We start from the raw sequence: 23,791 nt of genomic DNA on the forward strand, positions 1-23,791 counted from the left end.
GTGAAGCCTGGCTAACTAGAAGACAAAAAACGGTCTGCTATTGTCCTCCAGGGAGCCCGACCTTCAAGTGTAAATGTTTTGAATCCTCCGTGTCTGTTAACGACCTATACTAATAATTTAATTTCTATGAATTTTTGTAGGAAATGTTTAAAAAAAATGAACAAAATGAAATGGAAAGCGCAAGTAAGAATTATTGTCTCTCTTTCATCATGCAGCAGGATGAATAAAATTTAATATAAGGAAGCGTAATTTGCCTTTGCAAGCTTCTTAGTTTGATGGGCATGGGACCATGAAAGATTGAAATTATTTACTCTCATTGAAAAATGTAAGATTTTGTGTAGATATTGGAGATGTCCGAGTCGTGGGTTTTAAATACATGTTCAGTAAGAAATGTACTGTTATCATTGAAGCTAATTTTTAGTATTTAGAGATGAAGGGCTGATACCGTGTGACTTTTTCACTAAAAAGTAAAACCCCACGACCCCGATCCCATCCTTGATTTTTAGGTTTTTTTTCCCGTGAAAGTCACTTATACGGAAAGTACTTACTATTTATCGCTATAGATTTTTCATTTTTTTGGTATTATTTGTTTTCTCAACACCAACGTAATATATTTCTATCACTAAGCTGCCGGACGGTTTTAACGCAAAAATAGTGACACCACATTTGATCAAACCCTAAAAATAGTGAACCCAACTTTGCTCTATAATTCTTTTTTTTTTTAAGTTTTCATTTCGTAATAATTAGATTGAAATGAATTGTTTGTTTTTGCATTCGGATTCGAGATTCTAAAAGAACTTTATTCATGTAAAGAATAATTATGAAAACCTGTTTCATGTCTGAAAAAATTGTATTCGTCAAGGACATTTTTTTTTGTCACTTTAGGCTTCTTTTTTATAAATTATAAATTTGAGCGTTTGAGTTGACGTGAGCCCTGCATACCATTTGGCTTATCTGGGGACTGTTACTAAAATAGGGTGTGTCATAGAATTCGCCTTAGACAAGCATAGTAAATAGTTGGGTGTGTGAAAGTAAATAGTGTTAACAACTAATTTTTATGCGTTACCATGAAAGTGTTATGAAACAACAGAGAAATTGTACATATTTGAGCAAGAGCTAAACAATGATATTGACTTGCTTGCATTCATTTTTGATTGTTTAGGTGACATTCCAAATTTCCTTGGGTTTGTGGTGGTGGGAGACTACGTATCCCTTGGATTGCTCAAGTGTCTGGGCTATAAAGAAAGTAAATAGTTTTAAGTAGAAAACCATTTCTTTATTTAAAAATGCATGAGTAAGCTGTAGTTCAAGGGGGTAATAGCGTAACAATCGTCCGTTAGCATTCTGGAAATAAATAAAAAAAAATAAAAGTAACATTTTACATAATGTTTGCCTATATGTTGAAGGAAACGACACAGTTATGATGTCTCGTTGTTGCTTTAGTAATAGCATTGCATGATAAGCACGATATTGGGCCTTGAAGCACAGCCTCTTGCTATCGCGGTATTTTTTCCCCTTCAGAACCCCTTTCGTTTTTCTGAAATGTTCAATGGCATTCCAAATGTTAGAAAGTGGTATAAGTGCGGGTTACCACGCACTTATAAACAAAATGAAGTCGACATTCTTGTTCTGCAACTTCAAATTAATATTTAAGCTATTTAAAAATTATGAAAACGTTAACCTTGGGCTTTATTTACATTTCTTTTTTTTTAATTGTCTTGAACACGAATATATACTTATTTGAACTTTTACAAGCGCCGGGTAATCTGAACTTGTTCCTAGAAAATTTAAAAGTAAATCGATGGTGCAACAAGCACAATTTAGATAGTTTTGAGAGAGCAGTGCTTAGAGCTTTCAGGCTTATAATTGGTTCGTGTCATTCGCAAGGTAAAATTATTGTGTAGATAATTAACCAGCATGTTAAGGACCACTAAGAAGCCGCACTAGTTTTTATCATTGTAAAATTAAAGTTGGAAATTTTTAATTATTTAACTAACAAGTTATAAAGGTTAATTTGGAAGGTTTTTAATATAATTATTATTTATGAAGCTATACACACCAACCGTGCAAATATTAGAAATCAAATAATTGGATACGCCAGGCACCGCTCAAAATTGGAAGATTTATCTGGAGTGATTGACAGAATACCCGGAAAAAGAATCATTCTCTCTGTTGGGAACATAGAGTTAAAAAGGGTAGTCATTTTTTCAAGTGTTGCTACTGAAACTTAAATATATATACAATAAAATGTGGGAATTTTTACAGTACGCTCGAACAAAAGAATCCTCGATTATAACCAACCTGAAAATATATAGCCTTCCGCTACTCACAAAACTTGAAAAGAGAGAAGTTATTTTACTAACGCCTTTACCATCTACTGCTCAAAATGACTTAATTACTTTCATCAAGCAGACTGTAGCGGCTTTTCCCTGTAAGTATCAAGCGCTTCGATAAGAATCCCATTTATGGGTGCTTGGTCAAAAGTTTCATTTGTGTGTGCTTATATAATTGAATTGGTTCTTGTTTTAATTTTAGCCTTTGACATGATTTCTCTAGATGAAATTATAAAAAAGTAAGTAACAAGGGTAAGACTTATTCGACTGCCCATTTAAGAGAGATAAATGGACATACGGGATATGGAACCAACCATTCCCAGAGGCCAAAAATTATAAGAGCAGGCAGTGGAAATCGCCTTTCTCATTGAACACCGTACACTACACTAACTTCAAGCATGTTATATTAACCATTCCAAACATTTTTTTAGAAACGGTGATCCGGATTATAACGAGCTGCCAAAACTAATAATGAAATTTTTATCGAATCGTATAAAGCCAATCGTAAAAATAAACGAATATTCGAAAAAAGAAAAAATTATCGTCAACCACATGAAGGCGGGACTAGAAAAAATTAACATACAAGACATAGACGAAGGTAATTGAAGAGATAAATTTTTAAGCAAAGAAATACTTTGAGAGTAAAGTTGAAATTTTGGCAGCATATTCGCCAAAAATCCACTCATTTATAAAGGCAGTATCTATAATTTCATGTTTTATTGATAAAATAGACAAACTTCTTTCCGATGAACCAAGTGGTTCTTGTGTCGCAGAAAAAGAAACAACTTCCAAGGAGTCTACTTCCAGTGAACCTTTGGCACTTTCTAAAACCAAACATGAAATAGAATTTAAAGGAGAGCAGCATACAAACTGGATAAGGAGAGTAGTGCTAAATCTAAACCCAAGCTTCACGGAGGAAGGATATCCCAAAATGGTTGACAAGGTAAGATTATTTTTATTTTTTATTATAATATTTTGTGAGAATTAGGTAAGAAATCCCAAACTTAATTTCTTAGGAAAGAACATCAATGCATGTTAGATTCACTGAATATCGGAAAAATCCGAAAAAGAAAGATTTTGATTAAAAAGGCAAAAATAAAATTAACTTTTACATTTAATTGAAATTTAAAAAAATTAATTGAAATTTAAAAAAATTTATTGAGATTTAAAAAATTCAGTGGTAACTTCAAATAATTAGTACTTTTAATTTAAAAAAAATATATAAAAAAAATTCCTTCAAGTGGAAAGGAAAAAAATGTTGAGTTCATCTTGATGTAAATTTGAATAATTTTAAAACAATTTGTAATTTTTTATTTCTCATAGGTACTTTAGAATGGCATGTGAGCAATTTGACAATTTGAAACATTTAGTCCGAGATGATATCAGCTAGCTAGCTAATTGGACCAAGTCATCTCTCGACTTATTGCCACTTATCTAACGCCTTTACAATGCATAGAGGGGTGGTGGCTAGCCCCTATGCCACAGCTAACCGACCGCGCCCTATACTAACTATTACCGTTATTACGATGACTGATACAAACTTTAGATATAGCATCTCCCCAGAGGAATGATTAGCTGTTACATTACGGTAAAAATTAAATCATGCCTGTAATTTGCAAGGATTTGCCAGGTAGTAAAACATAAATGTACCTTATTTCAGTACCTTATGCCGGTAAGCCTATCATATAGCTACTGAATGTGGAAAACAACAGTTTCCAACATTATCAAAGATACGTGCAAGGCTATTTGGAAAGCTATATTTCCCATATATGTCAAGATACCATCTTCCGAAGAAGATTGGATTGAAGTAGCGAAACGGTTTGAAAAACAGTGGGGCTACCCAATTGTATTGGTGCAATTGATGGGAAGCTCGTAGTGATAGCCAAACCAGCGAACTCTGGATCAATGTTTTACAACTATAAGGGAACTTTCAGCTCTGTACTGCTTGCACTTTGCGATGCTCATTGTGGTTACTTGATGGTGGATGTTGGTAGCTACGGTTGCCAAAGTGATGGCGGAATCTACTCAACCTCAGAACTTGGAATTCGTATGCAAAACCAACTATTAAATATTCCTGAAGGCAAGATTCTCCCAGGCTCAAACACAAATTTTCCCTATTTCATCGTAGGAGATGAAGCATTCCCACTGTCATGTGATATTATAAGGCCATATCTTGTCAAATGTGATTTAGCTAGGAGATTTTTTAGCCTTCGTCCTAGTGGTGCCAGAATAGTCATTGAAAACACATTTGGTATCATGGCGTTAAGACGGCGCATTTTCTCACGAACTATAAATGGTACCCCAGTCAACATTGATGGGTTAGTCAAGGTATCAGTCTGTCGTCACAACTATCTCATGGCAGACGATCATGATAAACCCTCCATAGAAAGAAGGTATGCTCCCGCGAGGTTTGCAGACTATGAAGATGACAACGGGATTTTAAGAAATGGAACATGGAGAGAAAATTTGGAGCATTGCATCATTAAAGATTTCTCAGAACGCAAACCACCAAATAGAGACTGCCATTTTGCAGGTTTTTTAAGAGACACTTTAGCTGCCTATCTTAGTAATGAAGGCACGCTACAAGGGCAAGTAGAGAAAGCTAATAAACAGAAGTTTCTATTACTTTTTATATCAAAATGCCATCAGTTATGATTACTTGAGTCGTTGTAGTAAAGAAACTATAATAATTGTACATAAATAAGTGCACTAGTTTGTAAATAATTCACAACATGAAATTGAAATTAACTGTTGTTCTTTTTATTGACATCTTTAAGATGGACATTAAATATTTAGTCTCATAATTCAGCTTCGAAAAAAACTATTTTTCAATTCCAAACCGCAACTTCACCTGTTCTTTTTCACTGAGGCTCTCGTACCTAACTAGTAGGCTCTTGAAGTACAAAGCATTTCCAACATTGATCATATTTTTTCTCTTCTTCTGCTCCAAATTTTGGTAGCAGCCTCTAAAAATGATATCATTCTACAAACTACGTCACTGGACTTCCTTTTTTGGCAATGGGGGGTTTTGTTGAATCACAGTTTTTAGGAACTACAGTTTCTGTCTTTGATGAGTGAGCTTCTCCAGTTGTTTCCAGTAAGATGTTCGTTTGACTTGATTTGAAGGAGCTGTTACTTTCTGGTGAAGCTGGATTTTCAAAAATTGTATTTTGACAAATTATGCGCTCAGCGTCTTTGTCTGACTCTTTATACAAATCCTGCAGGTTCCTTTTAAATTATAAAAATTAATGACAATTGAAACCGGGTGTTGATAATGTTAACTGATAACATACATTTCTTCAAAGGAACGTCCACCATTGGCCATGGCGTTTAAAATTGTAGAAGCTTCTTCATTACTCTGCCTAATATCAGTACTATCAATGTTGGTTATGTTGTAAGATGTTCTACGAAATAGTTTAGCACAATAAAAATATGTTTTTAAATTTAAAATGAACACAATAAAAATATGTTTTTAAATTTAAAATGAACACAATAAAAATATGTTTTTAAATTTAAAATGAACACAATAAAATTATGTTTTTAAATTTAAAATGAACACAATAAAAATATATTTTTAAATTTAAAGTAAATGTAGCAGTAGCATATATTACCTTCTAGGCTCTACAGTAGAGCTGAAAAACCCATCAAAAACCGTATACAGTTTCCATTTAGGAACTAACACTTCATCAGATCCTGCTCCGCTGGACCTTTTTCCAACGTATTCCTTTCTCAACCTCAGGTACCGGCCTCTTAAGACCTTTCTATTTCGTAATAACCTTATTTTCTAATAAAGAATTTAAGAAATTTGTATTTCTTAGTTATATTGATGAAAAAGTACATTAAATAAAAACTTACTTGTTAATTTGAACATTGCGGCGATGGAAGTCATCCTGTTGTCTTTTATAATCGCGTCTTTGTATCTAACGTGTTGTTTATCGTAAAGATAAGGATATTTCTTAATTTCTTCGACTAACAGTTCCATATTCAATTTCGACATTTACGTATCACAATTGGCTCTATCAGAGATTCAGATTAGAACAAAAACAACCAAGTACTAACCAAGGCCTCGAGTGCAGTGTCGAAAATAAAATGGCGATGTTTTTTTTTTTTAAATAAATCCAAGATGCAATCAATGACGTCAAACCAAGAAAGCATATGATTGGTCGGTTAGTACGTAAGAAAAAAATCGCTTGGAAGGAAATAAACGAAAAATAGAGGCTTCAACGTCAAAACGCGTATTTCGCAAAAAAAGGTTAACTTTTTTACATTTACGCGAAATTGTGCGAAAAACGCCCAGTAAAAACCGAGTATTAAGCGGCCCCTGGATATAACACAAGTGATTGCTCGGCTGATATTTCTTACAGACCTGACAATATATCTCCTCACACGTTTGCGTTTCGGTTCTTCGGGAAAAATCAATAATTTTTAAGCAGTCTTTACAGTGAAAAAGACGTTCACATAAGGACTTTTAATCGCTGGAAGATGCTAAGTGGCTTTGATAGCAGTCATCGCCTAAGAATTTGGGTAAACAAAACCCACAAGCTTTCTGGGAGCCTTGGCAGATAGTGGGTCTCATGCAACTAAAACAAAAGTCGTTACATTTATGGGACTGTATTCGCCAATAGGGTACGAGGCATTTTTCGCAGAATTGGTCGTGATTAAAAAGTGGTCTTAATTTTGAAATAACATTATAATGGTTGTTTTCGTTTAATAAAAAAAGACGGAGCCTAATATCTGTAGCATCATTTTCGCTTAAAATCAAAACAGGGACGCTATTTTCGAATTTGTAGACGAAAATCGAATATTGATTTAAATAAAATTTGAACTTTTCAAACGATTCGGCAGTCCCACACTCACTAACTCTTACGTCGGCCTTATAACATTAATCTAAAGCCTCATTTGTTTGTAGTGTGCCCTTTGGATCTATTTTAGATATAGTTGCATATCGCGTTTTTAGCGTCTTGTCATCCGATGTATCGTCGGCGTAAGCTCTATGAGTCATAGCTACACATATCGCTCGAGCTAGACATAGGTTATCTGAATTGAATATACGTACAATACCTCGCCTATCTTTGCAAAATAGATTGAAGGGTTTAATCCCTCGTGCTACAGGGCGCCCTTTACCCTCCGGTATTCTTACAATGCTAAAAATAATTTTAACAGGACCTAGGAAAAATGCTTCCATTTCGTCATCATAGAGCATAACACTAAGCTGGTCAAAAAGAATATTGGGGTCTACTTGATCAGCTCTTCTAAAGGATAATTCTAGTTCAGACCTACAAATATTCGCCGCACTCTTTAAAGTAATTTGGACGTAGTCTGTAGGTCTATACTTACTAAGGATGCATTTGGTTACGGTACATACACTAGCGACGGGATCGTCAGTAACTCTAAGTACTACTACAAAGTAAAATCTCTCACTTTGCCCTATTATCTCGCAAGAAGGTACGTTGTCAATAGGTGCGGGTTGGTCCGTTTCTCCTCCTCCCCATTGTACGTCGATATCATCGTCAGAAAGCGTCTCTTCAAAACCGTTCTCCCTCTCCAAGGTATCGTTCAATAGTATCTCCTCTGCGGGTGGTCCTTGATCTTTTCCGTCTAAATCTCTTTGTCATATTGCGAGCTGTTGAAGTCGGCGATTTGAGCTTCTTCGTGTATACCCAGCTCAATTTCTTCAAATCGTTTCGCTAGGCGATCTACATATTCAGTTCTTAAGGGACTCGGAATTAGATCCCTTAGGTTTTCCAATTCTTCTATGGTATTACAGTCCTCTGGTCTATTTATAGTCAGTTCGTTCAATGTTGTACGGAGAGTTTCAGGATCCATGTTTATCTTTCGATGTTTGAAGATCGACTGCGTATTTTGATCATTTCCTAAGCCGCTTTTATACTAAATTTCTTAATAGACACGCCTACATTCCTCAATAATTTAACAATAGCCTTTATTACCTGATCCTATCAGTCACCAGATGTTTTCACACAATGCATTTTCGGAGCCAGGCCTGTTAATAGTTTACCCATTTTATAACAAAATAGCGCTGGCTTTGCTTTATGTCAAATAAATTGTCAACAGAAGAGCGGACTACAAATAGAATTTTGGTATAAACACCGCAAATAAGGGACAATTTTATTGGGGTAATAAATGAAAAACATGGTGTGTAAAAACTTTCTAGTAAGTCTCAATTGTGACAATATCCTTTGTTGTCTTCAAGTCTGATAAATAATAACGTTCCGAATTTCTCTAACAGGTCATAAAAACCATTGTACATTTTTCAAAAAAAATGCCACCTTAAGCTAACTAAATTTCTTAATAGACACGCCCACGTTATTCAATCGTTTAACAATATCTTGATTTATTGCTTATCAGTCATCAGATGTTTTTCTCTTTATGCATTTTCGGACCCAGGCCTGTTAATAGTTTACCGATTTTATAACAAAAGAACGTTGGATTTGCTTTATGTCAAATAAATTGTCAAGAAAAGAGTGGCCTATAAATAGATTTTTGGTATAAACACCGCAAATAAGGGACAATACTTGTAATAAATAAAAAACAGGGTGCGTAAAGCGTTTCTAGAGATTCTCAATTGTGAAAATATCCTTTGATATCTTCATGTCTGCTAAATAATATGGTTCCGAATTTCCTTAATAGGTCATAAAAACCATTGTACACTTTTCAAAAAAAATGCTAACCTATGAAAAGATAGTTTCTCACGGTCATTAATCACACTGTGAATGTGTAGGAGAGACGTCAGCCTACACAATTAAAAAAAAAGCAATGAATCACAAAATAGATTCCAATGAAAACAATGAAATAGCACTGGTCAACCACCTCCTAAAGCCCTTGCCTGAACGTGTTTACGGAATAGGTAATAAAATATTTCATCAACCAGCTAGCAACTAGACACTTACATATAACATATTTAATTCCTTAAGAGGCCAAATTTCGAAACTTTTAAAGAAGAGACAATGCCAATCGAAATCGTATTCGTTATGAAAAGGTTTATCAACGGAATGAAATTCTCAAAACAAGTCCAAACATTATGCGTCTTTCGCAGGATTAGAACAAAAGACCTTTCTCCACCGATGTGTATAACAAAAGGCGTAAATGTATGTACTACCGAAATGCGATTGATTGGGTTAATTTGTGATTAATGATAATTTTCGCTACTTGCTAGTGTAGTGATAGAACTGTAATACCTTTGAAAAAGGACACAATTGACTGTGAAAGGCTTGTAAATAAAGGAAGCTAAACCCAATGCCATATGGTCTGATTTGGGTAAAGAATTCTAGTGCTTTGTGAGAATGACTGAAACAAACAAGGATTTGAGCCTGATTTTTCTACCAAAGTATTCTTAATCTCGTCAAAGTTCTGTATAGGCTGAAAGATCTGACAAGAAATAATATTAATGTTTTACTCTACCCAACTTGTTAACAATGTTGAACCCACAACCAGTATTTAAGATCGGGTTAAGAGACTTCATCGAGGGGGAAAATCACAATATATTGTATGGTTTGCGATAAAAAGGTTAAAAAATGTACTGTTTTTTAACAAATGTTTTGATTAATCCTAGATTGATACAGCGTTTACTTGAGATGTAAGCACTGAAAGTTTTTGATTTAGCTGCCAGATTGAAGGTAAAATGGGGTATTTAGGATAGCTTTGTTACATTATTTGCTATGTTAAAGATGATAAAAGAGCGTTATTTCGGGCATCTTTAAAAAAAGAACGAAATTAGTCTCCTATAGTTCTGGAAAAATACTCATATATTTTCATGGTTTCGGTTAACGCACCAAAAAGGCCTTTTAAACTTGTCAGGATAATGACTGCGGGGCAAACCCCTTGAATTAAATGTTTCGTGGTAGGAAGAGTCACCAACTAACAAAACAATAAATCAAAAAATAAATTCCATTCAAAACAATACAAATGGTTCGACCATGCCCCTAAAAGCCATCACGTCTGAACGAGGTTACGTATAAATGAAAAACTGATGGGGATAAATCCTTTTGTTATGGATCGAGTTCGACCTCTTCCCCCTCCCCCCTTTTAATGTCATAAAACCAGGTAGGTGGTCCAATTAAAAAAAGGACAATAAATTCCAATGTATCTAAAAAAAGCTATGAGCATCAGACAACAATCGAGGGAAGCACCACCCTAAAGTCTGACCATCTCAAGAATGAGCGACCCTAACCACTAATACTAGTGTTATCATATTAAATTTAATCAAAGCAGTCGTCAAATTTTGTAACTATTGGTGTAAAAACCCGTATTTTTCATGATATTCAAATTTACTAGTAAGGAACAATTTTAATGACGTAACTGAATGTTTAAACTTAACCATTTCGTAAGATTTCTCTCTTTTGTTAGTCCGTTTGTACGTTTCGGTTTGTACTATTCCCCCGTTTGTATATTCTCTCGTATTGTATCTAGACTCTTGTGCCATGGAGGGGGGTCGTACCCAAGCCCTGCAGGCTTCACTACCCTATCCTTCGAGCCTTATTAAATAAATAAATAAATTGCAACGATAAGAGTAAAGTTAGTTTTGAGGTATAGAAAATTAAATTCCTTAAGTCTGCAACACCATCGCGTTATGTACTGAAATTAATGATTCTGAAATTAATGAAAATATATTTTTCATCGAATCATTTTGATAAATATATTGCGAAAATCATCGCTACATTTTTAGTCATGTGAACTCTTTTTCAAATGACTCGTTTCGTCATTTTAAGGCAACTAAAGAAACAAAGTGAGTTGGATTAACTGAAGTCAGTACTTTTTCAAACTTTGTATGCAATTCTTTGGAGAATTTAGGAAACCCAAATAAGCATTTTTATAGAAAAATGTTGCGTATAATTTTTCCTTCTATTTGCTAGAAATCCACGATTCATGCACTGACATTAGCTAAATGACACTCTGTGTTGTACTTTGAACTTTTCGCTGGTGCTATAATCTGTTTTAGTAAATAGGATGTATGTTTTTTCTAAAGGTGTTAGTTAAAATCTGTGTTTTTCCCTAGAACAGTGTAAATAGCAGTGATATTCTAGTGTGAAACTATGTAGATAATTCGACATTGTAAACATATACTTTGGGTATTTTAATACTCGTGCTCGAATGGATGGACGTTTCCTAAGAAATACTTTGTTTAATTAGCTTAGTCTCTGTATAGTAAAACATCGCTATACTATTTACTGCGAAGAGGGGGGGGGGTTAAGAGGTATTAAATTTTTATTTAAATAGAAAAAAATTGGTGAAATTTTGCTAAATCAAATGTTTTTGGTGAAACATAGAGTAATTTCGATAAATTTAGCTAAAATTTATCGAAACGTTTTAATTAATTTGAAATGTTTTTCAAATGACTCGTTCCGTGTCTGTCAATTGTCACGTGCATGACTGATTTCGTGTCGGTGGTTTATTCATTTCCCCATGTATTCCTATGGGTTTTTAAAAATTTTAAATGCTCAATTTCGTTGCGAAAAAATGTAACGTGGTTGATCAAAAACGTTTCGATTGTTTTTTACTTTTAACACGAAATGCGTTGTGAATGATGCTTCTTTCAATACCGTTTTTACGTTTTCCACAAATTTTTGATTTACGCTGCCGATAATTTTGATAAATATAGTACGTTTAGGTCAATGCTTCGGTCTAATGATATATTGCCTTTCTGTTGACGCAACGGAAACATAACTTGTTGAGACTTGTCCTAATAATGTCCTCGGGGCAAACACCTGTAATCAATTAAATTCTTGAAACCCCATCGTAGGATGAATCACCAGCCCCCATTAATATAGCAATAGATCACTCTAAATATAAATTCCATTGATTCAATACAAATGGTTCGACCCCCCCCCCCAAAGCCATTAAGACACGCCTGGACATGTTTACGTATAACTAAAAAACAGATGGAATGTCTTAACACGTTGGTAGTGAGTCATAAATCACTCTAAATATAAATTACATTGATAGCAATGCAAAGAAATCAAGTGACATTGCCATGCCCCCCCAAAGACCTTTAGACACGTCTGAACGTGCTTGCGTATAAATAAAAGCAGATTGGGATAAATTCTTTTGTTATGAACCATGTTCGACCTCCTCCTCCCCCTTAATGTCATGTAACCTACACCTGCTGGGTTGCCAAAAGGGGATTTCGTAAACTATAGAGAGTCATTTCAGTTCCGAACTCTGGTGAGAAAGGTTGTTGACAAGGTTAGTAAGAAATCATGTGTTACGGTATATGTAATTCTTTTTTGATTAAAATGTCGCTTCAAATGTGTGCTAATTAGAAAATATATGAAGCAGTCTAGCTATATTCGTGTATACTTTAGTTAGGATCAGCATTTTATGATGTTTTATAGTAATTTTTGTTCATTTTAACTGATTACCAGCTACCAAGTTGTGTAAAAACTGCCGTAATTCCCCTTTTATGATATTAAAATGTGCTATTGTTTTAACCCTGTAACTCAATAACCAATACACCAAAGGAGTACACCTAGAACCGCGTCGTATTCGAACCTTCTTCAATAAACTATGTAAACCCTATCTCAATTAAAACTAGTTCTTTAGTATAACATAAGCATAAATGGAGAGACCTCAAAATCATACAAAGAATAACAACAAGGGAAGGGTAGGTGTAGAAAGGGCCTACTGAACCTATATAAATCACACCATAAATGTATACAATATCATAAAGATATACCAAATAATAACAATACAAAACATGAGTACCTAGAACCGCATCATAGTTTAGTTTTCAATAAAATACGTAAACCCTAACTCAATTAAAACTAGTTCTTTAGTATAACATAAGCATACATGGAGAGACCTTAAAATCGTACAAAGAATAACACTACGGGAAGGGCGTGTGTAGAAAGAGCTTACTGAACCTATATAAATCATACCCTAAATGTACACAATATACTAAAGATACACCGAATAATAACAATACAAAACATGAGTACACCTAGTACCGCGTCGCAACTTAATTTGTAACTGTAATTGGGCAATGTAAACCATATCTCACTTAAAAGTAGTTCTTTAGTATAACATAAGCATACATGGAGAGACCTCAAAATCATACAAAGAACAACATTACGGGAAGGGTGTGTGTAGAAAGGGTTTACTTGAACCTATAGAATTACCAACACATTATACCCTAAATGTACGCAATATCCTAAAAATACACCTAATAATAACAATACAAAGCATATATCCTTACTGTAGAACTTAGTCTTTGCTTAATTTTCAATAAACTACGAAAACCTAATCTAGTTCTTTAGTATGGCATAAGCATACATGGAGAGACCTTAAAATCATTCAAAAAAAAAACAACATTACGGGACGGGTGCGTGTAGAAAGGGTCTACTGAACCTATAGAATTACCATTAAATCATCCACTAAATGTATACAAGATCCTAAACATACACCAAATAATAACACTATGGACACTGAATGTCGTCACCAAGTCACATGACGTCGTACCAATACACTAAAAACAAATTCAAATTTCCCGCCAACAATATCACGTGATACGTGCCGTCCCCCCCCCAACCATATTTTCCCCCTTCAGGCACGGTACCATCTAGAGGAACGAGATAGATAGAAAAGGGGGGGCAACAAATGGGGCTACGTAAAGGCCGCCTGTATACCGAATTAATTCGGTATACAGGCGGCTATACTCTCTCTATGCTCCGCTAAGAGAAAAATATGTATCTACTAAAAGCGCCCCGTGGCTTACCTCAAATATAAAACATCATATTTACATAAGAGACAAATTCAAGACAAAGACAAGAACAGTAAACCATGCTCATAAGGAAAAGTACCAGAATATGTACAGGAAACAGACAAACTTGGTCAACGCTCTTATCCATAAAGAGAAGACAAGATACTTTAAAATTAATATTGGAATCGGCAGTAATTAAACGACCAATATTTGGAAAACCATTAAGCCATACCTCAAGCAAAAGAATACCAAACCTATAACGGAGATGGAATACAATGCCAATAAAAACAAAGATCCAGAAACTGTAGCAAACATGCTTAACGAATGCTTTGTGAACATAGCAGGGGAACTGCTAAACATGAAGAGTGTATCAAGATGATAGTTAAAGCGCCGAAATTTGACTCACTTACAGCTGCCAGCGCAAAAGCTAATATTACATCTCTGCAACATAATTACCACCTAGAAAAGCTGAAATTCATGTACAGAATAAAAATTAGTTATTACCCTGACTTTATTCAAGGATGGTTTCAAACAACAAATAATAACCTTAAAAACTCGTGGCACAACAAATAACTTCCATACGGAAAATTTTACCAAATATAGAAATAAAAGCTTGAAGCATAAGGGTATAGAGCTCGGGAACAGACTCCCAATGGACATCAAACAAAAACAATCTTATAAACTTGTTATAGATAAGATAAACAATTATTTGAACAATCTTACTAGTCTTGAGTAATAGCAGAAAAATTAGAGCTTTTCTCTCTTTAATTTTAAAATCTTAACTTAAAAGCAGGACACTTTTGTAAATAAGAAAATTCTTAAAGGTAAATCCTAAATAAAAGCCTATTATTATTAATATTATTATTATTATCATTAAACTAGATTACTGATTAAAGGAAGTTAAGCTAGATTACCGGTTGTAGAAAATCAAGCTAGATTACCGGTTGTAGAAAATCAAGCTAGATTACCGATGGCGGGTAATTAAGCTAGATTGCCGATTCGTAATAATTTCCAGTTAGTGTTTAAATTTCACTAACCACATCTGCTATGAGGATCCATTTTCCGACGTTTTTTTATAATCTTTCATATGGATGAATAATAGTAAACTTCGAAGGTTGTCGTGTCTGAAATTATTTAAAAAACCTTTGTAATTGAAATTTATAACTCACACCATTTTCCGTCTAATTTTGTATTTTTAAATCCTTTACGTGGACCTTTGAGGCAACGGTTTTTCATGTTTTTTGCTTTTGGTGAAAATAATGCGATTAACCAAATAGAAAAATATTCGTGTTTTTGATGTCTTTCTTTTAAATTGAAATTTATAATAAATCACATTTTGTGTTTAAATTTGATTTACTACATCCGCTATGGGGACCCCATTCCCAATGTTGTTTTATTATCTATCATATGGATGAATAAAAGTTAAGTTAACTTCGAAGGTTGTCGTGTATATTATTATTTAAAAAAAACTTTTTACTTGAAATTTATAATTTACACCATTCTGTGTCTAATTTTGGACTTTTAAACCCTTTACGGGGACCTTTGAGCCAACGGTTTTTCATGTTTTTTGCTTTTGGTGAAAATAATGCGATTTAATTACATATCGTATAACGAAGTAGAAATATCTTCGTGTTTTTGATGTCTTTCTGTTAAATTGAAATTTGTAATAAATCACATTTTGTGTTTAAATTTGAATTACTACATCCGCTATGGGGACCCATTCCCAACGTTTTTTATTATCTTTCCTATGGATGAATAAAAGTTAACTTCGAAGGTTGTCGTGTATAAAATTATTTAAAAAAACCTTTTACTTGAAATTTATAATTTACCCCATTTTGTGTCTAATTTTTGATTTTAAAATACTTTACGGGGACTAATGATGAAAATTAGTAAAGTTCGTAAGGTATCGTACAAAGCACTAAAAATAATTTATATTTTTAATAGGGCCTATATAATTTTAATTGTTTCTAAAATTGAATTTTACCATCCTCTATGAGGCCATTGTTCCAACGTTCTTTAATGATTTTTGTTCTTGATGAAAATTTTGATATATACCATTTTAATTGAATTTTATTTGACATTTGGTAGGTGGATCATTGTTCCAAGTTTTAAGTTTTTAATAGTTTGTTTCTTGAGGTTTCGTATTACTATTTATGATTTTTCTAAATTTATAACAAGTATTATTTTTAAGTTTTCAAAATGAATCTTGACAATATCAGCTTCTTGATTACGCTTTATGCTAATCGTATTAACGTATTAAATTCCGTTTACTTATGAATTGAGGCATTTTGATACCCATAACTCAAGCTTAGAGAATATTAGTGTATTGCTATTCTTACGGGGACAAAGTTAACCGGAAATACGTCATAGATTTTGGTCCCCATAAAGAATGTAAAGAAAATTATGTAAAAGTTTCCTTTAAAAATATTTGGAATTCATTTTATGATGCAATTTGAAACAAGTCATAAAAGAAATATATTTTCGATTTTACGATAAAAGCGGAGGAGATATTACGTTTTCTAAATGTCCCCGTAAGTGACTTTTTAAACTCGGTCCTCATAAGCAATGTAGGACATGTATGTCTGTGTCTGTCTGTGTGTCTGTCCGTTGTTACACCCACGTGACCGCGTTCGCAATTTGTGTATCGGAGCAAACGTGTTCGCCATTTCCGAACTGCTTTCACAGTCACGGAAATGGCTCCTCTACTTGAGTTCTCACACCACCATCTTCTGGTCTTTGTCCATCCCACACGGACACCAGTCTGTTCTTACTGGCTTCTAATCACCACCATCTTTTGATCTTCGTTCATCCCACACGGACACCAGTCTGTTCTTACTGGCTTCTAATCACCACCATCTTCTGTTCTTTGTCAATCCCACATTGACACCAGTCTGCACTTACATTGGCTTCTAACACCACCATCCACTGGTCTTCCGTCTATTCCACATAGACACCAATCTGTATCATTGGCTTCTACTCCATTATCATCGTTTGGTTTTAGGATATACGCGGCGATCAGCTAGGGTTACGAGAAACGTCTAGCCTCCCTAAGGTGGGATCGCCACCAAAGGTTTTCGCAATTGCGCTTTTTCCTTACTATTATAATGGAAACGAATCGTATATATACCCCAAAACTTGAAGAAACCGGGCAAGAGGGGTACCCTTCACTTTAAACGTCAATATTAGCAAAGTTTGAGATGATAATAGGTATAACTTTATTTTAAACGATTTAACTATTATTAATGTTAATTATTGAAGATTAAAATAATTAAAAATAATTATATTTATTTAATTAAAGATAAACCTCTCGTGCAAAGAGAGAGATTATCATTGCCTCCTATATCTACCAAGGCCCGTGCATGCGATATATTTCCTTCATTGCCTCCTATATCTTTCAAGGCCCGTGCATTGTGATATATTTCATTCATTGCCTCCTATATCTATCAAGGCGCGTGCATTGTGATATATTTCATTCATTGCCTCCTTTATCTATCAAGGCCCGTGCATTGCGATATATTTTTCAAAACAACAACAAAAATGGGAAGCTCCTCTCAGAAACATAATAATTTCTTTTCTCTGTATATGAAATGAAAATATGGATAATATTGCGCACCTTCCTTAACGGTATGAATCCTTGCCTGTCTATTAATATTTTACGTAGGAGTAATACGTTTTTAGCGAAGTCTAGAGAGGATAAACATAAGTGAAATTGTTTCGAAAAAAAATACTGCTTCCACTAATGGGTTTATACACCTTGTTACGGTTGTATAGAGTAATCATGATAAAAGCTTAAAAAACTACGAGAGGACAGACCTTTTTTATCCTCTTGTTTTATTCTTAATAAGAATATAAAACATTTATTTTGTATCAAAAAATATTTTTTGGTGCTAAGATTGCTTTAAAAAAATCCAAACGGTTAGGCATTGGTAAAAAAGACAAATGATATTTTTTTCAAATCTAATGAGATAACGCCCACCTAGTTGAAAATTGCCCTTTTTTATCCGCGGGAGCCATTCTTAATGAGCATTTCGATGCTAGTAGGTTGTCAATTAAACTACCGGTATATTATTGTTGTTGAAAATTGGATATTAAGTCAAATTAAGTGGTTGTAAAGAGCCAGCAGGTTTTTGCCGCTTCTTTTTGTGAGTATTTGATTTTTGTATGTAAAATGGAGGAAGATAATGTTGAGAGTAAGGATGAAATGCGGAAGCGCAAAGCGCGGGAAAGGATGAGGGCAAAAAGGTCGAAGTTTTCATTGGATACTTAAGTTTATATAATGTTCTCGACACGGAGAGGTAATATTTTGTTACCTCTTCGTGTGACGTAGTCCAGGAGAGGTTCTGTAACGGCCGTGTCTGTGTGTGTGTGACTGTCTGTGTGTCTGTCCGTTGTTACACCCACGTGACCGCGTTCGCAATTTGTGTATCGGAGCAAACGTGTTCGCCATTTCCGAACTGCTTTCACAGTCACGGAAATGGCTCCTCTACTTGAGTTCTCACACCACCATCTTCTGGTCTTTGTCCATCCCACACGGACACCAGTCTGTTCTTACTGGCTTCTAATCACCACCATCTTCTGTTCTTTGTCAATCCCACATTGACACCAGTCTGCACTTACATTGGCTTCTAACACCACAATCCACTGGTCTTCCGTCTATTCCACATAGACACCAATCTGTATCATTGGCTTCTACTCCATCATCATCGTTTGGTTTTAGGAAATTCGCGGCGATCAGCTAGTATTACGAGAAACGTCTAGCCTCCCTAAGGTGGGATTGCCACCAAAGGTTTTCGCAATTGCGCTTTTTCCTTACTATTATAATGGAAACGAATCGTATATATACCCCAAGTTTGAAAAAAGCGGGCAAGAGGGGTACCCTTCACTTTAAACGTCAATATTAGCAAAGTTTGAGAAGATAATAGGTATAACTTTATTTTAAACGATTTAACTATTATTAATGTTAATTATTGAAGATTATAATTAAAAATAATTATATTTATTTAAATATTATAGATAAACCTCTCGTGCAAAGAGAGAGATTATCATTGCCTCCTATATCTACCAAGGCCCGTGCATGCGATATATTTCCTTCATTGCCTCCTATATCCATCAAGGCCCGTGCATTGTGATATATTTCATTCATTGCCTCCTATATCTATCAAGGCCCGTGCATTGCGATATATTTTTCAAAACAACAACAAAAATGGGAAACCCCAACTCAGAAACATAATAACGTTTTCATTGGATACTTAAGTTTATATAATATTCTTGACACGGAGAGGTAATATTTTGGTTTTCCCAACTCGTTTTTCTTTAGTTCTCTCTACCCTTTTTTCTTATTGTTATTTACAAGAGAAAAGTCTCTGTGAAAAGAAACATTACTTGATAATTATTGAATTTTTTGTTTCCAATTTTTTTAGAATGCACGCAAAATTAAAAACATCCTTGTCAAAATTTTCTTTTATAAAGGTTTTAAGGCTATGTTTGATTATAGAATTGTAAGTAACTATAATTACTAATTATTTAATAATTTTAGGCAAATAAAGAATATTTGCTCTTATGTTTAATAATTGATGGGGATTTTTTTAAAGGTAGTGACATTACGAATTTTCTAACGCATCGTCGCTCATAGTTTAAAGGTGTAGTAAGGCGTTTCAGGTATAACCACCTGTTTTTGTAGATTTGTAGATTTGTTTTGTTTTTAAAAAATATTTGACTCTCCAAAAATCTATTAAAAAACCTCATGTTATTTTGGCACTAATTTCAAAAGAATGATAAAATATATCAAGTCAAAGTTTGGTTGTCAATAAATAAAACAACACACCTCCGTACCACGTGATTCAAAACAAAATTTCTCTGTCACTAGGAAAAGCAAAACGCTGCACGAGATTTTCAAAATAAAAATTCTCATGGAATGATTCAAGGATTTCCCATGGCTTTTCTTGTTTTTTGTATTGGAATCCCATATTTATTTATGTCGGCTGCTGTTTAAACTGCATATGGGCCATCTTTGTCTTGCGGTCCTTGGGTTTCCTTGGATATTCTGGTGGTATGTTCAGGGTGTTTACGATAAGTCTGACGTAAATTAAAGGGTGTGTCCCTAGGGTCAAATTGAGTCAGTGGAAACTGGAAAGTGTCACCAGAACATGGATGGGGTCTACAACATTTAGTCACGTGCAGAGATGTGGAATCCCAAACATGAATTGACCCCTAAAACAAGGACATAGTCATACAAGTGGAGTAGCTTTACATAACCTTTCGCAGACTTCTACCCATTTATTGGTACACTTCTGCTAAATAAAGGTTCAATAACATTCTTAGATTGAAGACTACTGAATTGGCTGATGTATGGTCTTACTCCCTATTACCACTGTCTTATGGGCCAATCAGTGTTTGGGAACCCATATTTCCGTAACTAAATGTTGCAGAACCCCATGTTCTTAAATTCACTTTCCACTCAGTTTCAGCCTAAGAACACAATCTTTAATTTATGGCAGACTTATCAGAAACACCAGGTATAGTAAGTACTCTTTCGAAGTGCTCATATGAAGTTTAGGTTATGGCTTAGGTTTTCATTGAGAAATCGAGGGTTTAAACTAAGACCTCTGTAAACTGAGATGGCGTTTTTTTTCTCTCTCTCTCTCTCTCTCTCTAAACATTTGGCCGGAGATGGGTTGGATGTTTTAAAACTTCCCGGTAAAGAAATGAAAAACGTTTGGTAAACACCTTTTCAGGAGTCTAGAAAAATGGAAGCCTTATTTTTATATGGCGATGCACAGGTCATATTGGGTTTCAAAGATGTTAAAAATAAGCGGGGACCCTTACGTTGGGCCCCCTTTTCAACCATATGCTACCCTAGTCCCGCCTGAAACTACCTTTTTTATCCGCTTCAAGAAACCAAATTCAGTATATATGAGAATGCTTTAAAATTAAATAACGTTATTGCCTAATTTTTCTTAATGGGGGGATCAAATAGGAGCTCGGAGTTCGACGAATTACGATTGTTTGTTCGCTTCTTGGTTTAGATGTAGTGTTGCCACTGGTCAGGGAAAATATGCGTGGAAAAAACGAGGAATTTTAACGATAACATCGGAGAATTTGATTTAATAGGGAAGATATTTTGAGTTTTTGGGATTGTAATAACAAACGTACTTTCCAAATTTAGAGTTGACTCTAGACAAGCGTTGCGAGTCATTTGCTCTAGTTCCTTTAGTGCACACATCATTCTTAACAAATATCCCTGTTAATATTGACAACTAATTTTTCTTGTTCTTGTTGTTTAGTCTAAAAATTATTACGGAAAATCAAATGAAGGAAATACAGGTAGGCCTAGTACCTCTGAAAATGATTTCAAATTGTAGCTACCGTACACTTTTAAAAATAAAGGTACTGCAAAGGTATTCCGCAATTCCCTTTGGTATTTCTTAGTACCCATTAAGGTATAACTGATGTTCCCTTATGACCTTGGTACTGAAAACATCTCAAAGAGGTTTTTCGGAAACTTTGGTATAAAGTAATACCTTTTCGGGAAGTTTTGCTGGTAGAAATATCTACAAAATCACGAAAAAGGTTCTTCAGAAACATTGGTATAATTAAATACTTTTCTGAGTAGTACCTTATAAGAGAGGTAAGTAATCATTCTAACAATGCAAGATATACAGAAATGTCGGGAATGTTTGAAATGAGGGTTATTAGAGGGTTACTCCTTTTTAAAATGGTATATTTGCGATTAGTTAATCACTCAGATAAATCTTGTACACCGATTACGGATTACTCGTAATCATTTTGGCCCTGTGGCAGGTCAAAGCTATATTAGTGAATAATAATCCATAATATGATAGAGTACAAGGAAGTTAGGATAAGCCCGTCATTGCGAAGGCTCTTATTCTTTCAAAATAATAATTTACATTATCTTAAATTCACTTAAATCATTATTGCTTTAAATGTTTTAAAGCATAACTAGTAAAGAATAGCGATTTCATTCCTATACAATGGAACGTCACTTCTATCTATCCCCTACACCAGTCTCATATCCCCCAGCAGTATCTCTTATAAAAAATTGCTCCCCAAAAGCAAAATTAAGTCTTATACCCCTCTCCACCAATATTACTCTATAATATTTATTTAAACCCACGGAAAATTTTAAGGACCATGGCTTGAACAAAAGAAAATTCCCGCCCCCTTGTTATATTTTTTTAACTTTAGTAACTCTGTATAAAGTTCACGCTCTCCCGCCCCGCCGAGGGGCTTGAGCTAAAGGGGATCTCCCGCGTTGCCGAAGTGGCCTGCCGCCGTATTCTGCAGGCTTAGCCTTCCGCGCCCACTTGGATTCTCGTCGCTCATTGGTCCATAGAGAACTGGATTCTGGCTTTTGATTGGCGGCTTAGGTTTCGAGGCGAAATTGGATTCTGGGCTGAGATTGGATGTCCGTGCAAGCACGGAAAGATAGTGGTTCAGTTCAGTTAGCTTTTCAATTGACACTGAACGTACGGTGTAATGTCAGCATTTTGTGTCGGCTATAGTCAAAGGTCAGTGCAATAACCTTTAACCTCTATGTTTAAGTTCTTTACGACATCTATTTCGTGAACCTTCAAATAGCAGACTATTTTCCCCAATTCCCACATGTTTAGGGTTAGTGTACTGTATCTCGGTAACATGACTCTGGAATGGAAGTTTGTAACGATAGTGTACTTTATGGGAGACGAAGTGTAATTTTACATTTTAATAATATAACTTCACAATCTTTACTAAAATATAGCATTGTAACAGGGGTTAATTCTGGTCGTCAAAAACCTTGTAGCAGAGGTGTTTTATCATTGAAAGGGGCGTATGTAGCTGAACCATGCAAGACTATCTAAGATATATTGTGCGCAATACACTGGTTAGGCTTTGGAGAGCCTATTTGTCTTTATGAAAGAGAGATTCCAATGCACAGAAATTGAAGACGTAACTGTTCTGATATACCATTCCAGTTCACGGGTAGAATGTATCATGTCACCAAGTAATAAGCTGAGAAAAACTAGCGTAAAAACGCTGCTGTAGGTTGAAGAAGCCTAAAACAATAGATTTTCGGTTATAATTCCCGGGTTTAATCGGCATTTCTAATTTCTGTTAGTCCTGGATGAGTACTAATTGTTGGTATCGAGTACCTCGAACGGTAATAGTTAGTATAGGGCGCTGTCGGTTAGCTGTGGCATAGGGGCTAGCCACCACCCCTCTATGCATTGTAAAGGCGTTAGATAAGTGGCAATAAGTCGCAAGATGACTTGGTACAATTAGCTAGCTGAACTTAGATATGAACTTAGATAATATCAATACAAGTACTTGTACCAATGGCTGTTCTTTAATAACTGGGGCAACTAGAAAATTATGAAGCCAATATACTAACGTAGATAATAGTATGGACTGTGTTCAGATCTATGCAACATTGTACTAACAATAGTATTTGGACATAACGTTAACAAAGTTAATTTTGTCTGTTTTTCATCGAATAAAATGAAAATGTGAGGAATATTTTTGATAATTCGAGACAGAATGTAATTCTGTAGCTAGTAAAGACAATTTTAACTCAATATTACGATAATTTTGGTTAATTATTGCTATCCTAGCTAAGATAGGATCAAAACACATTTTGAAATGCAAAAATTAAGCTACATTACCGTAATATTGAGTTAACATTGTCTTTACTGGCTACAGAATTACACTCTGCCTCGAATTATCAAAAAATATCCCCCACATTTTCATT

General features: G+C 34.7%; 1 protein-coding gene and 1 long non-coding RNA gene across 2 annotated transcripts; one reads left to right on the top strand and one right to left on the bottom strand.

Moving 5' to 3' along the window:
• The first annotated feature begins 2,504 nt into the window (after positions 1 to 2,504).
• Positions 2,505 to 3,418, top strand: LOC149622068 (uncharacterized). Its single transcript, XM_089853666.1, has 4 exons — positions 2,505 to 2,572; positions 2,765 to 2,931; positions 3,107 to 3,276; positions 3,350 to 3,418. Exons 1-4 carry the CDS (start codon positions 2,544 to 2,546, stop codon positions 3,416 to 3,418), a joined length of 435 nt encoding a protein of 144 aa, XP_089709792.1. The 5' UTR covers positions 2,505 to 2,543.
• Positions 3,419 to 11,609: 8,191 nt separating this feature from the next.
• Positions 11,610 to 14,512, bottom strand: LOC149622069 (uncharacterized). The gene is made up of 3 exons (XR_016375007.1): positions 14,453 to 14,512; positions 11,849 to 12,055; positions 11,610 to 11,761 (listed from the first exon to the last, which is right to left on the bottom strand). It is a non-coding gene; the product is annotated as an uncharacterized LOC149622069 (long non-coding RNA).
• Between the last annotated feature and the right edge of the window lie 9,279 nt (positions 14,513 to 23,791).

The sequence above is a fragment of the Phalangium opilio genome, unplaced genomic scaffold, assembly GCF_054372755.1.
Source record: "Phalangium opilio isolate 3A_F unplaced genomic scaffold, DU_Popi_V2 ptg000200l_1, whole genome shotgun sequence".
Lineage (NCBI taxonomy): Eukaryota > Metazoa > Arthropoda > Arachnida > Opiliones > Phalangiidae > Phalangium > Phalangium opilio.